General features: G+C 44.6%; 1 protein-coding gene across 1 annotated transcript in view; it reads right to left on the bottom strand.

Moving 5' to 3' along the window:
• Positions 1-615: 615 nt before the first annotated feature.
• The window catches only part of LOC144167981 (sodium- and chloride-dependent neutral and basic amino acid transporter B(0+)-like), a 43995-nt gene continuing 29254 nt past the window's right edge, over positions 616-15356 (bottom strand). Inside the window, exons 5-8 of the mRNA XM_077697087.1 lie at positions 9703-9890; positions 8279-8411; positions 3856-3990; positions 616-723 (exon numbers count right to left, since the gene is read on the bottom strand). Coding sequence (XP_077553213.1) covers positions 616-723; positions 3856-3990; positions 8279-8411; positions 9703-9890 — 564 coding nt within the window. The remainder of the gene's footprint in view (positions 724-3855; positions 3991-8278; positions 8412-9702; positions 9891-15356) is intronic.

Raw genomic sequence — 15356 nt, 5'->3', positions numbered from 1 at the left:
TTGAAGCACAATCAAAATATAATACAGAGCAGAGACCACGACGAGCCAGAGGCAGTTTAAACGTGGACACTTCCTGCTCACTTGTCGCGATGCCTGTACTCGATCGAAGGAACGTAATTTCACGTGGGATTTCTCACGCACATGTATTCTTACACATCTTCACCGAAAATCCCCCTCCCTCCGTAATACGGGACACTCTGTGCTCCTTGGGTTTAAATAAGCGAGATAAGAACCTGATGTAAGAGTTTTTGATCCCTCATAATAAGTTGCCAATTATTTTTTTTTTAATTGAAACGACCCTTTATTATCTAGCCCTGGTGTGCGCATGGTAGCCGTACTGAGTGTTGGTTTCGCGGAAATAATGATTCCGCAATATGCTACCATTCACAATCTGCATCATATGCATACTTTGATTTTTCGTTTAAACGTATTTCTGATGATGCCAAAAGTCAAGCTCTAAACGATTTCTTTAGTAGAGCTAAACCCTTTCCAGCACTGAGTAAAAAGAAAGTAGCCTGTTCCCACTAGGTTATCATGAGGGCTGCGTTTGCGAAAACAGATAGGTTGGCGTGTTTCTACAAACGTGTGATGTAGTGAAGTTTGACTTCGTACTCCTTACCTAAATATGTCTGTCTGGAAGTCGTTGTAGCTGGCCAAGCAGGTGGAAGTTCCCAGGGCGAGGTTTATGCTGTAGAATAGATGCCTCGTAGCCAAGTACCACGTCTGCAGGTAGGAAAGAGGAAGGTTTGCTGAACCGCAACAAAGCTGGTTTCATGAACGTCGAGCGGCAGTATACACAAACCTGAACAGGGATTGCAACTTCCATGTGCTGCACATTTGACTGTCCCGTGTGTCATTTAGGTGTCGGGGTATCCTTGATGCCGGGCATGCATAAAGGCTAACCACGTTTATTTCTTGAAGAAAAGTTTGACATGTTCACAGATATGGCCACCAGCATTCTTATACAGTAAATAATCTGTGGCACTTCAAAGGAACAGTAACCGAATGCATGGAAAGATATATACCCCTTAAACGGAGAAAAGTATTAACACAAGCCCCTTGATTACGCGCGAAATACTACAACTTAAACGTAGAATAAAACACCTTTCATGCACCCCTTCTGGAACCTCGCCTAACAAATTAACATTGCTTCGCAACGAACTATGAACACAACAAAAGACTTCCAGGTTCAATTTCTTGAATGTCAAAATTCATGAGTTTCTTACCAAGGACCCCAAAAACTTCTGGATGCATGTCACACTCAAAAAGAATACTGTCACTAGAATAAAAATAGACGGCACAGAAGTTACTGATTCCACCAGGATAGCAACAGCTTTTAACGATTTCTTTTCGTCGGTTTTTCTTCGCAGGAACAGCACAACTCAGTAATTTCAAAAAGGCTTAGATCTACCTGATATAACAATAAGTATAGAATGAATTTTTTAGGCACTACTAAATTTAGACAGTAACAAGTCTGCGGGACCCGATGAAATTCTAAATGCCTTTCTTTTTCGGTACGCGGAATGGTGCAGCAAATTTCTTTTTACAGAATTTAATGCAAGTTTAGGCCGAACCGAAATACCGATGGACTGGAAGACGGCGAAGGGGAAACCAATCCACAAATCTGGTGACAAGGTATTGGAACCCCATTGACCCATTTCCTTGCTGTGCACTTGTAGTAAAGTGCTGGAACACGTTATTTTCAGTCACGTTAGCTAATTTTTAGAATTTGACAACTTTTTCCTTGAGAGTAAGCAGCATAGGTTCAGGCGGGGAATATCAACGACGACTGAACTGGTCCGCATAATTAATGAAATCTTCACTTCCCTCGATAACGACGCACAGCTTGGCGTTATTGTTCTTGACTTCCACAAGGCTTTCGATCAGGTTTCCTTTCCAACGTTCACCTAAAAACTAAACTGCGCAAATATTACGCAACACAAAAATAAACGAGTGGCTGGATTGCTATCTTTCTGAACTACACCAATTTTTTAACATCGGCAACTCCAATTCCCATTCACGGCAGTCTTCTCGGGCGTGCCGCACGGTTCTGTCCTTGGCCTGCTTCTATTCTCGACTTTTTTAATGATTTGTCGTTGTAATTTCCTCTGCGTACCGCTTTTTTGCGGACGACTACGTCGTTTACCATGATGTCCGATTACATGAGGATCGCCAACTGATAGATACATATCTTCTGGCGGTTGAAAAGTGGTGTAGACATTGGGAAATGACCCTAAACAGTTCAAAATGCATTCTACTGACCATAACCCGTAACAAGAACTCGCCACATCATGTCTACAAAATCAATGACAGCCCAACCACACAGGTTAGTCAGTGCAAATACCTGGGTCTTCTTATTTCATCTAATCTATCTTGTAATGGCCACATCTCCAACATGGTGTCGGCGGCATCACGAAAGTTATGGTTTATAAAACAGTGATTGAAGCACTGCAGCAGCAAGCCAAAATTCGTTGCTTACACACACCTGGTACGCCCATTATTGAATATACTGACACCATTTGGGACCCGCACACAAAAAAATACACCGCTTGTATTGAAGGTATTCAAAACAAACAAAGCGCTAAGGTATATCTATCACGCCTACCGCAGAGACATTTCTATCCCGAAATTACTCAACAGGTTCGAGCTCCCAACGCTTGAATCACGCCGGAAAGTTCACCGCCTTAAAACCCTGTTCAATATTGTCAATGGGCACACTAGACTAAACTAGCATGACTATGTACAATATAACACAGCGCGCGAGACACGAAGGAAGCATGATCATGCATTCTGGTTCCTCGTAGTAAATCAAACGCCCACCGTTTTTTTTTTTCCAAGGTCGATAAAGGTTTGAAACGTTTTTTTCTACGACGTAGTGAATGCGTCCTCCTTGGATTCTTTTTTGGCGACGCTCGGCTCTAATCCTTGAACTCAATCTTATTGTATGTCTTATCTACCCGACAACTGCTTCTCTGGTTTCGTACACCTTAGTGTAGTTGAACCGTTCGCTATAATGAACTTAGATTTATTTTTCTGTTGCCTCTGCTGTTTTTACTGTTCCTGGATTTCAGCCTGTTCCTATATTTTTGTGTTGTTGCTAACGAGAGCATTTATGACCTATATATGAATTTATTGTGTTTTTTTCCGCATAAGCTACGGCTAGTGCTACACCTGTCGTACCCGTTTTTTCGGTGTGTACTTTGTCTTTTACATGCCCTATCATGGTGTTGCGAACTTGTCTTTCACACGTTACAGATTTCAGTAGCATTTGTTTATTTTTTGTCAGTGTTCCTTGAATGTTCTCTATATGTGGGTTATATGTCTAATTTATCCCTTGTTGCTACTCCGTGCTTGCACTCTGCAACACGCCGTATTTCACTGCTCTGTACGATCCTGCCTTGGCAGCCAAGAGGCTGCAGGCTGTATTGACCAAATAAATACATAAATCTTTGCGATTCGGAAGAACACTGACCTCCACAGCAATACATCAATTTATTTGGGTCCGGATGGTAGCCTGTAAAATGCGGCTTTCTTTAACTTAGGATTTGTGCTTGCTGGGTCTTCCTCACTTGCGGGTTTTTATGCAACGTTTAGGCGAAAATGTATCAGTCCGTCGGGACAATGTTGCAAACAAAAAAAAACACTTTTGAACAAACACATTCATTCAGTCTTGTCCAAATTGGCACTGTTGATTGCCGCATCAACTGGAAACAGTTAAGCCCTCAAAGCCACAATGGGCGGCACGCAGCTAGGCGTTCCACAGTAAATTCAGCCGCAGACTCTGTGAAATGCCAGAGCACATCAGAGGTACCCGTGTGAGGAACCTGTTTGAATTGAACCGTGTGTTGCGCTTACCTTGAGTTCCAGCAGCTTATGAAGGTCCGGCTGCAAACCCACGGCGATGCCATTGAAGGCGCCGCTCAGGGTTAAAGAAGCCGCGCACAGCAAGACGAGCAGTGCGACCATCACCTGGACGTTGGCCGTTGACACCTGCCGAAACGAGGTTTTCCCAAAGACTATTACATAGCCATTATAATTCATAGGCTATATTGGTAGATTGCCACCAAAACTGACCCCCCAATCTACAGGTAACAATGTTTTCGGCTTCTGAATCGGCATTTGTAAAAGAAATAGCCCTGGTGGGATACAAAACCTGTTGTGGCTGCTTACATTTTAAGCACTTATTTTGCTTCTTGTCATTTTACCTTGCGGCAAAGCACCGTGAGATGGCCGTTATAGCGGCTGCTCTCTCGTAAATACATGCTCGCTTTTGGGATTGTTGCTGCAGTCGTGGTTACCAGCTACTTAGGTGCTGCTGAATACTCGGCTTGCTTCTCTTTCCAATGCTCCTCTTTCTTAGGCCCTTCAATCTTTTTTGCCTCGCCTGACACACAAGAATGAATGTCAGTTTTTGCCCCGGCTAAGCACAGTTTTTAAAATGAAGAGCTTGCTTCTCTCGTGCGGCAGTGAGTATTCGTACTCCGCCGGAAGTTTAGAAATAAGCAGTTTTAGAGGGAGATAGCTAGGCGGAGCCGCCTTATTGCACTAGCCGGATACAATACCGCGAACATTGTAAATTGACTTTTGATGCGGTAATTACAGGGCGCTCCAGGTGTTCGTATTTGGGAATTACGAATCACAATATTTCTTGTATCTCATACCTGATTCTCTAATATGGTGTTTGCACCAAATTGCGCATCCTGGCATTTCAGGAAACTTGTGCAAAACTTGAAATGCTCTTGTGGCCGTGGCTGCTGCCCCTTCTATAGCCTATACCAATACCGTATGTCGCAGGCGCATGCACGGCTTGCGTTTTCAACGAAATCAGGGGCACATGGACGGTTAGACGAAGGCCAGTCTTTTCTTGCCTAAAATATTATTCAAGTTCTTGTATCTCGAGTAGGTAATCGAGTAGGCTATGTTCTTCTATGCAGGAAGCTAATTTTAAGCGAGTAGTAACTGCTAAAATCGGGTAGTAGTTCGGCAGGTCATTGTAAGGTTTAGCATTAGATAATTATGCAAATATTTGGACACAAAGAAAGCGGAATAATAATACCCATAGACTGTTTTGTGCGTGAAAAATTTGTCCTTCCCAGGAATTTTTCTTTATGGACCCGGTAACAAGGGAACTGTTTACTATTCATCAAGCATTTCGTACCTTCTAGGAGTTGTTCCGGTAAGTGTTTTCTAATAAGAATAGCAGTTGTTTGATGTACAATTTTTTGTATTCTTTTCCGCTCTCCGTATAAGAGCAATAATTCTTCCCCGTACATCAGGCGTCCCCTGTGACGCTCATGAAGCTTCGCTAGAAGTCAGGCGGCATACGAAGTCAACGCTTCGAGCATCGCTTTATCGGAAAAAGACCCTGAGAACCTTGGTCACCTTTTGCAAGCTGTCGCATTTATTGGATTTATTGGGTGCATAATCACATTGGTCTCAACATTTCTTTGCACTGAAACCAAACGCAGCCTCAATTTCTTTATCTCTTGCCAAACCCGTCTTACTCGTTCTCGCTGAGGGCACAAACTTCTATATAAGGCGCGCCAAAGCTGAACGCTGTGGCGCTTACGCAGGCAACTCTTCCCGTGGAAATATTGGCACTGGCCTAAAACTGCGCCCTTGAAAAAATTAGTGCGTTCCATTTTTTCACCATTTTCCAATAATCAACGTTGCCCGGATTATACTGAGCCGTGTGTGACGTTTACACTGCCCATTTGTTCAAGTGCTACTGGCTACTGCACCTGGAGTAGTTACCCCTACACACCAGTGCACCTAGCGAATCCGTTAAATTTTTTAAAAAATTGGTGAACCTTCTAGTTCGTTATTCAGGTGTTTTCTACTTGCTTCTCAGGAGGGCGCACGTTTTTCCCACTTACCATTCCAACACGTCTCAGGTGCATAGTTTCACACAGAAACATTCAGAACTGACTTATCCTCTTCGTCGGCGTTCCTGACAAGTGCTTCCTGTTTCTTCAGCCAATACTGTCACTCCAGTAAAGTTACACGCATGGCCTCGGTTGAGCCAGGGTTGAAAAAAGTCTGTTGAGAAGGTTATATAGGACTGCTCTAGGCTTATACGTTCGAAGCCTCCGGTCATCGTCACACTAAAGCCAGATATATGCTTTGCATAATTGCAGTATTTTAAGTTCTTCCAAACGAACATTACTGCGAGATCACCCGACTCACAGACCGGGGCAGGCAACTCAATTCAAAATATTTTTTTTCAAGAGCATGGTGGCCCAATAGGTTCAGGTTATCAGACATCCACGACAGCCTTCTACGAAACAGAAATGTGGCGAATCCGACAATTTTCCGCAGTTGTCATTCCGTCCGGATCTAGCTTTGTCTCTGTCCTCCGGAGCTCTGTGCCCGTATCTCTCCTGCCCCATGTATCATGTCTTTTTTGCAAATGGTGCCTAGCCATAAACTGCTATTTGCATGCGGATGTGACCCAGTTTAAAGCAACAATATTCCGGTGTGATAAAAAAGTGGTATCACCAGTGCTCGCTGTTGCGTACTGTGGTACAAATGAATCTCCAGAGGTTGCCGCTATACTTTTTGAGACGAAATAGCATTCATTTCTATGCAAATTCATTCGAATAAATCATTGTCAACAAACCACATTGTGTCCCACTACCTCAGGTTCGCAATGTTCAATCTTTGATGTCAGCATTTTTAATTAACCCAAGGAGCTCCCAAAAGTCACTGAGCATTATTACGGTAGAACACAATGAGGACATGTATTCTCAAGTAATGCTAGAAGTGCGACCGACACTTATGTGACTGACACGACCATGGGTTCCTAATTCTAGTTCGACTCGCTTATTCTTCCCGTAGGCCAAGGGAAACAAATTAATTGTGATGCATCTGTGGTTCGTTCAGTCATTGTGTTACAAAATTAGAAGCCATCTCCACAGTTCTGCATCTCGCCAAGCTTTGCAGAGTGGTGTACCTAAGGGATGCGCTGTGTGTGTCACTCGCCTCCTTGCTGGTACCGCTACAGCCCTTTCATTGCAACAAGGGGTTCCGGCTGTCGTATTGCAAGGCTGCAGGCCACACCCGGTACTGTTCCCTCTTTCATTGGAGACAGACATATTGCCCTCTTCTAGATAAAAAAGTACGAAAGTCACAAAACCACTAGAAATATGGTAGCAGAGTTAAAAAAAACACTCTTACTAGATAGGGGGAAATTTTCCTATGCGGGGGAAGAAGTCGCGGCGTATTCTTATTCCGCCTCCAATTACATCCGAGTTAGCAGCTGAGAACGATCCAAATGGTTGATTTAGCGACTCTGTGCGGAAGAGAAATTCCTTGGCTAGCGGCTAGGCTTAAAGGGGGCGATATTTGTACGTGAAACGTGTGATGTTCTACTCATTAGGTGAAGCATAAGTGACCGACACACCCTGTTTTCTCCGTTTGCTGAGAACATCCGTCATATACGAGCTTATGCGGTCAATACAGAGAAACAAAGGCGAACGAACACCGCCTTTTGTGCCGAGACATCTATTCGAATTCGAATCCATTCGAAATTCATTCGAAGTGTACTTGACTAGTTTAATGCGAATATTATTGCACTCTAGTGGGTTTTTCAAAGGCATTCGGTTAAATTGTGCATTGAGCTTATTAAACCGGATGTCCGCTGCGAACGACATTCGAAGCCCTCAAATGCCTTCAAGACGCAAATGTCCCAAACTACTCCTGGTCCCTTCATGCAACTTTCCAAAAATAATCTCGAAAACAAAATAGCTAGTTAACATCATCGCTATTATCTAGTGCGTCGTTCATTTGATTTCTCCGGAGGGTAAAATTCCGCTAGAAAAGTTACCGATATTCTGCTCTCTATTCCCGCAAGAGGAAAGCAAATGCTTTTAGAGTTATTCGCAATTCCCAAAGCCCTTTAATGTCATAGATAAATCACATCAATACGGGATAGTGATGTTCTCAATGCATGAAGTTACCTATGTGTGTCAATGTAGCTTCACTGCATGACAACAGACCTCGATGGGAGCAGCGCCGCTGCTGAGTATCTAGTATACGTCAAATTTATCAACATCGATCCTAATTGTAGCGAAGCACGGCGGGTTTCAGACGACATTCTATGTTCCTGTTTTGAGTCAAACGACATTCGGTTATAATGCCAGTTGAACACGGGTATAAGTGATATCTGAGTTGAACACAATAACAAAACAAGCCCTTTTTATCTCGGGAACAATTTCCTTGCGTTCTTTTGATTTACTTCGGAGGAACCTTAACGATACATGCTTGTCCTGGCACTTACCCTGCCCAATGACCTCGCTCCGTTGAAGATGGAAAAATAGGCCAGGAGCCAGTAGACGAGCATGCTAACAACCACGACCGTTTGGATGCTCCCGAGCTCCGCGATGCTGGAACTCAGGTTTAGCACGTCCCTCCTGTAGAAATACAGCATCTCTGTTACTTTCTATTCCAACAATATGAAAAGTGAGTATAACCATTTAGGTGGCTTGCACCACGCTTCGACTACACCTCAATCTGCGCGATTGTATTTTAATTAGTAGCAACTATGTTCGGACATGCGTAATAAACGTCCGTTGTCCCCTGATTATTCTGAATTTATCGTACTAGCGAACATTACCACAGGGGTAAAGACCAGACTAAACACCCGTGAGATACCATATGCCAACTAGCAGAGTAGTACACTACTACACGCTGGTACACTAGACTAACTAGCGTGTGTTTCGTCTCCTCTTTAGCTTTGTTCCCGTGTTAATGTTCGCTAGTACGATGAATCCTTTTGTTAGTAACCAACTCGCCATCTTGGTTAAACCCACTGCATTCTACGGTGAGCACTCGAAGGCACCAAGCCGTTGAGCGTAGACAGCAGCAGTAATACGATCTGTGGACATTATTAGCATCCTGAATATATTCGTAATGACGACGCTGACCAAATCGCTGATTAAGTTTAGCCGATACTACGCCTAGGATAAGAGGCGCTCTGGTGTGGGTTTGGGGGAGGGCGTAGATGACGAAATAACTTAAAGCCCTTGAAGATCTTAAATGTACACTGAACCCTCGACACATGAGATTTTTGCTTACTCCCATACCAAAAGCGACCTCCATGGCTTTGATTGAACCCACCCATTCGTTACCATGACAATGCTTCAGTAACTTAACCCCCGCAAGTAGGCCGAAATATTACAGTTTTTTTACACGCGCTCTACCATCTATTCCTAGTTATTCCGAAATCACTCAACATGAACAGTCGCCTGTCGCAGCGCTGGTATCTGGCCAACAGTGGCCCGCCAAATTTTATACAGTTGAAACCATATCATATATAGCTTGCACTGACGTCACTGTAGCTGCCATATTGGAGCAGGGGTTACACTGTGGAAGGCTGTGAACGTAACTGCAGCTTTTGTGTCGAGGAGAACTGGCGAATCTTGGGAGAGTACGGTTATGTGGCTTGGGAGCCATGGGGACTTGCGTTAGTACCCTGAGATCACTAGTTCGTTATGGGTGCTTCGGTAGTGGTTATGAGGAATCACGTCCGTGTTAGTTTCGGTACATTGTAAAGCTTTCAACACGCTTAGTTTTGGATATGCCAATTTGCGTTTGGTGTGTTGGATTTTGTGACTGGCGGCCGTGATCAAGTTAGCGCTGCAATATAAACAGAGTCAAGCTGCGTGTGGCTACAAGAAGGGCGTGTACGCAAAGCAGACTTACTGGAAGTGGTATTCCTCTGATGACAGGTTGCCGTTGACGCAGTCGTTCCGCAACGCCAGGTACTCGGTCAAAGGCACCGCCACCACGGGGCCTTCGGCGGTGTCTTGCACCGCCACAGCCGCAGGGCCTGAGTAGTTACCCGACAAGTAGCGCCGAACCAGCGTTGAGTTCACGCGCGCGCACGGGTACTGCGGAGACACATGGGAAAGAACCAGTGTTACCAGAATAAAAGAACTTGACATGACCTTACCACTAACGCCCCGTGGTAGGGCATTCGTTACCTGCGCTGTTAGGAGAAAACTGAAGGTAAGCTAAAAAACACTTTGAGTGGGGGTCCACTGAAAAAATTTGCAGTTGGGAAAGTTAGCACTTTTCTCGCTATCGAACATTTTTCCCAGGCCCGGTGAAGGCGCAGTCAAAACCTCGCGTAGTCACGTGGTGCCGCAGTGGCGATGCCCTACCTAAACTCTGCTGCGACGCCTGTCTGCAGCGGATCGCGTAACCTCCCGCACTTGCGCTCAAATGACTCAAGAATATTGTGACTCCAAGAATGACCTTGCGAAATGTTTCGTCGTAGAGAGAGACATAGCTTTATTACACATGATTAAGTATGAACCATGGACGTTCATTCCGTTAGCTTTTGCTCTGCAAAGCGAGTCTCCGGCCGCCCGTGCTGCCAAACAGCATGCCCTCCCTGCTTCTTCCGTTGTCGGCCTCTTTTTCCGAGTCCCTCATCCGGCATCTAATGCAATGGCGATGGTCTCGTTTCAATTCAACATTCCCGCAACCATACTGCACTCGCGTCATGTGGTAGGACAGTAATCACCTTGCATCAATTCTTGAAAGTGTGGCTTTACGCCTGTGGTAATTCTGTGTAAATAACACTGCATTAACAAAGGTGTTCGAGTACAAGGGCTCGGGAGTTTTTACGTCTGATCTTACTTGGAACCCTCAGGTGGATCACGTTAATTGACACGCCTCCAGGGCTTTGGGTTTCCTTCAGCGGAATGCTAAAAGTTTTGCTACGCTTTGCAAGAGCTTTAATACAAATCGAAAGTCCGATCAGTTATGGAATATGTCTGAACGGTATGGGACTCATGATCGCTAGAAATACTTCTACATTAGACCGCATTTATTGCCAAACCGGCCATTTCGTCTACGGAAATTATACGATAATTTCAGTGCGGCAAGAACATAAAAATATAAAAATTTCCGACCGGAACTCCTGCACAGACGCCGCAGAAAACTTCGCTTGAAATTTTCTCCGTCAATTAATCATTACAAGAGACTTTTTATGTAGGAGCACGATTGGAGGTTAAGGATGGGTTTCGTGGTATTTATTTATTTATTTATTTATTTATTTATTTATTTATTTATTTTTTATTTATTTATTATTTATTTATTTATTTATTTATTTATTTATTTATTTATTTATTTATTTATTTATTTATTTCAACATACGGTCAACCCTAATTTCAGGGTCATTACAGGGTGGGAATACATCAGACATAAAACTTGCATCAATTCGCTTTCAAGTAGCGAAAGGAAACAAAGTCAAAAGCACACAGAGATCATCGAACGCTATCGCTATTATCAAATAAGAGCATGCAATAGCCGCCAAGGAACCTAGAACATCGAATGACTTTAAAGGGACGTGACTTCAAGGAACCTAAGTGTCAAGAAAAGTTTCGAACGCTTTAACATTACTAGATTCAGCAATTTGTGCAGGCAGGCTATTCCAGTTTTCTAAGGCATCAGAAAAAAAAACGAACAACGAAAGACGTTCCTGCGGGCAGCGTAAGGTCGGATTGCTGCATTATGATTTAACATTTTGGTATGTCTGCCAAGTGTTCCTATGTACAAGTTTTTATCAATATTTATACGGCTTTGCAGAACCTGAAATAATACTTTTATGGAGTTCCTTTACCGCCTAGTTGCTAATAATAGTGTCCATAAATGCCTGTTTTGGGTTTTTGTGCCTAAATGACTCCAAAAGCCTATAAATGCCTCTTTTTAATGCCTGCTTTCAATATCGGTGCCTATACGAACAGTGTTACACCTCACGCTTCCCTTTCGGTAGTGTTTGAAACCATTATTAACGTTACCGGACAGCACTGAGTGTTAGGAACTCCTTATGGCTCCACCTTCTTATGTAGATCAACCAACTCCTGGAAAACAAGAACTAGCACCTGTTGAATAGGACGCTTGTTCTCCGTGACAAAAGGCACGGCTTAGAGGAAAAACACTCTGAAGATGGTGGTAGTTTTCCTATGTTCCCAGCGTTTTCACGGCCTTTTTTAGGCTGAATTCCGCGAGCTCTCCCTGCACATTTCCTGAAACACGATCAGTCACACCCTAGTTTTTGAAGAATACTCCAATCCAACTGTATTTTCAACGCAGCGATCGCCCATATCAAAATTGCCTTTGTTAGCAGACCACTCCCATATTTAGGAGCCTTTCTTCCGCCCTTACGCCTTACATTTCCTTGCGGCATATATTTCACACTCTCGAGAGGCTTTAGAACGTGCTTTTCCAGCAAAAATCTGTTTAGCTCCTAACACCTTTTGAAAAACGCTGTTCAATTGCGGAAGCGTATTTCGCAGTGTTGCGCGATCGTGATTGTGGAATTGCGACATCATTGTATATCAGAAATTACTAAAGTTGTACTCAACAGTGCTCATGTTAGAGAGTACTATTTTTCCGCGGTGAATCATCGTCTCTATTGCGTTTAATAACTGCGTATGTTTCCGTGGTGTCGTGATTAAACTGGATCAGACACACAGCAACTATACATAAGAAGGGCAACGGAAGTTGCCTCCGTGCCTAAATACCCGAGCCGGTGGTTCAACCCGCCATACGCGAAGCATGTAAAACAGGGCATTTCGAACAGGGCGTAAGCCATTTCACTGATTTTTCAGGCATAATCTGGTCAAAATTCTTGCATCAATAACAAAGTACGTGCAAAAAGCAGGCGATGTCACGCATTAAGCGCAATCTGCTTTCAGACGCACGCTGTTGTACGGGGCCGCCGCGTCGGCGAAGTAATACACTGCGTGAGCTATTGCCGTTCTTAACTTGCACCCAAGTAGGGAGCGTTTTGTGTACCGAGCTCTGAACTATACATTTTTATGCCTATTCCACTGTACGCGACTCTCTAACAAACAGCAGTGGCTATTGAACATTGCATTGAATTACGCCAGTGCATCGCTATTATTTTAGCAGTTTTATGGACAATTGATCTGCTATACTTAACTGTCGGTGCCTTTGTGCCGTAATAAAGAACAGCAATTTTGGTTTTCCTTTCGTACGTACAGGTCGCTCACGTCTTCGTTTTAAATTATTTGCATTCATGTGAAAGTTCAGTGTGCGCACATTTCGGATGTTTGAAGCCTAAAACGAACTTTTTAATGCCTAGAACCCGGCCTCTAATCACTACACTGCAGGTCTGAGACAGGAACAGCGCATGCTCGAACCTCATTACAAAGCTCTACGTAAGGTCGTGAGTTTAAAGGGACACTAATATGGCGACATGAACTTTTGTGTTAACCTGTAGTACGTTTCCTAGCCCTCTCCGCTCTTGTTTGACAAGCAACGGTGCGCCATTTACTGAGAAATCCGTAAAGAAAGCTCGCATTTCTCTCTCCCTCTTTGCCGTCATTTTTTCGTGAGGTGAACATCGTGCCACAAGGAATAGCGAGGCACCGGTGCGGTCGAGAGATGAAACGGTGGGCGCTCGGCACTGCCAGGTTGGCAAGGGTAGCACTTACGTCACCAAGCCATGCCCGACCCCGAGAACGTTTCTTTGACCGAGGAGGCTGGTTTAACATTTATAAGTTGCTACCGACGGGACGAGAAATGGTTTTCACCGCTCCAGCAGCCGGTGTGCCTGTCAACACCGGACACCCGGACTCTATCACGAGCGCCACGAGCGCGCCGCGACAAGTGCCGCTTCGAATATCGTCCAAGCGCGGCTTCCCGCAATCCGTCGCTCAACCTGGAGACCTCACCTTGCGTGGCGATCACGTTCATGAGATATTCTCTTCTCTCACGCTACGCTCCGTCCTCGCGTGAAATACGCACTCGCTTCCCGCATCGACCTCGAGTAGTCCTTTTGGCCGAGGTATTACCCGGCCGAAACATAACAATGCAGGAGCTACGCCCGCAAATATTTACGGATTATTTATCCACAGCAGCTCCCTGCCAACGAAAGAGTTAGAATCAGTAGGATAACCCCGGCCGTAAGTAGCCTAAAATTTCACGGGCGTAAAGGTTCGAACCGGGCGCGGGTACGCTTCACCGGTAGAAGCAGATTGGAAGCTCATTCTGATTGCCACTTAACCAACTGCAGTGCATCTTGTACCTTTTGCCGCTTCCTGCCGGGGATACTGCTTGAAGACGCTCGGAAGTTCACCGTCGGATGTCATTATCTTTGATAATTGTGCACTATCATATTCGTGGGCGGTGCTTGGCCTTCTTTTTTTATTCGAAAGTAATTCGAAACTGATTAACGAAAGTAACACAAACCACATTCGTGCGTACAACATAGCAGTGATTGAGGCAACGCTTCAAATAGGGGGAAAACCATGAAAGCAACTAAGACAAAGCTAGCCCATCTCCAAAGACAGGTTGTACGCATTCAGAGGCTAGCAGGTTAACATTGCGCACAGCTTGCACGGGGTAATATAGGTAGCACAATGATTCTGCACCAGGACGTACGCCCGCGACGTCAGACCATGCTATTTACTGAGCGTACAAACGCAACTTTCGATTTCCCACTAGAAACTAAAGAGGGAGGAGGAAAGGCTCTCAAAGACATGAAAATAGGAAAAGCTGCCGGTGACAACGGTATAACTGTGAATCTGTTAAAGAAAGGAGGACATATTATAATGAAAAAGCTTGCTGCATTATTATACGCCTCGAGCGCGGCCTGTAGGGGCGCCACTGAAATCCCCCTAGCGGCCCGTTTCGGAAGCAGGCGCGGGAGTCCGCGCCCCGCTCCCCAGTGCCGCCGCTGCTTTTGCGGCACGTTCACGACTGAGATTTACCGTTTGTGGGCGTTTGAAATTCATGTTTGTGTGGAGCAGTCACTCTGTTCGCAAATGGGTTGTCTTTACGAGAGTGTAAATGTTTCCGACGTGATCTTAGTGTGGTATTTTCGGTCTGTACTATAAGCGCCAGGTGTGTGCCACAGGCCAGCGTCGCGGAACTGGCGTATGATGGAGCCGATTGTAGTTACACTGTACTGAATTTACTAGCCCTGTCTCCGTAGCCACCGGTTCCTCAGATGTTCATGCTACGGCTATACAGAATAAGATTTAAATTGGTTTTGTGCGCTTACATAATCAGCGGAGCACTCATACCTAACAGCACACCAGTTACGTTTGCCAATATTATACCTAAGATATTGATCACCACCATTTGCAAGCCAGTCTGTGTTAATTTCGGGAATATTCAACAAAAGAACGATGGACAATGCATAGTTATACTCGGGGATCAGCACACAACAGAGTCGTCTTGTCGTGAGGTGCGCGCCGGCAGACCTTCATCTGCTACATATATCCTCTGCGAGCAGCGCAGAGACGGGCTTAGAAAATAATCCGCGTCTGCGACTAAATGCTTCTTCGAAATATCGTCATATGGCACGCAGAGCCTGC

Source organism: Haemaphysalis longicornis, unplaced genomic scaffold (assembly GCF_048455015.1).
Source record: "Haemaphysalis longicornis isolate Haplotype H1 unplaced genomic scaffold, Haemaphysalis longicornis Haplotype H1 scaffold_2, whole genome shotgun sequence".
NCBI lineage: Eukaryota > Metazoa > Arthropoda > Arachnida > Ixodida > Ixodidae > Haemaphysalis > Haemaphysalis longicornis.
This window is presented reverse-complemented; position numbering and strand designations above follow the sequence as displayed.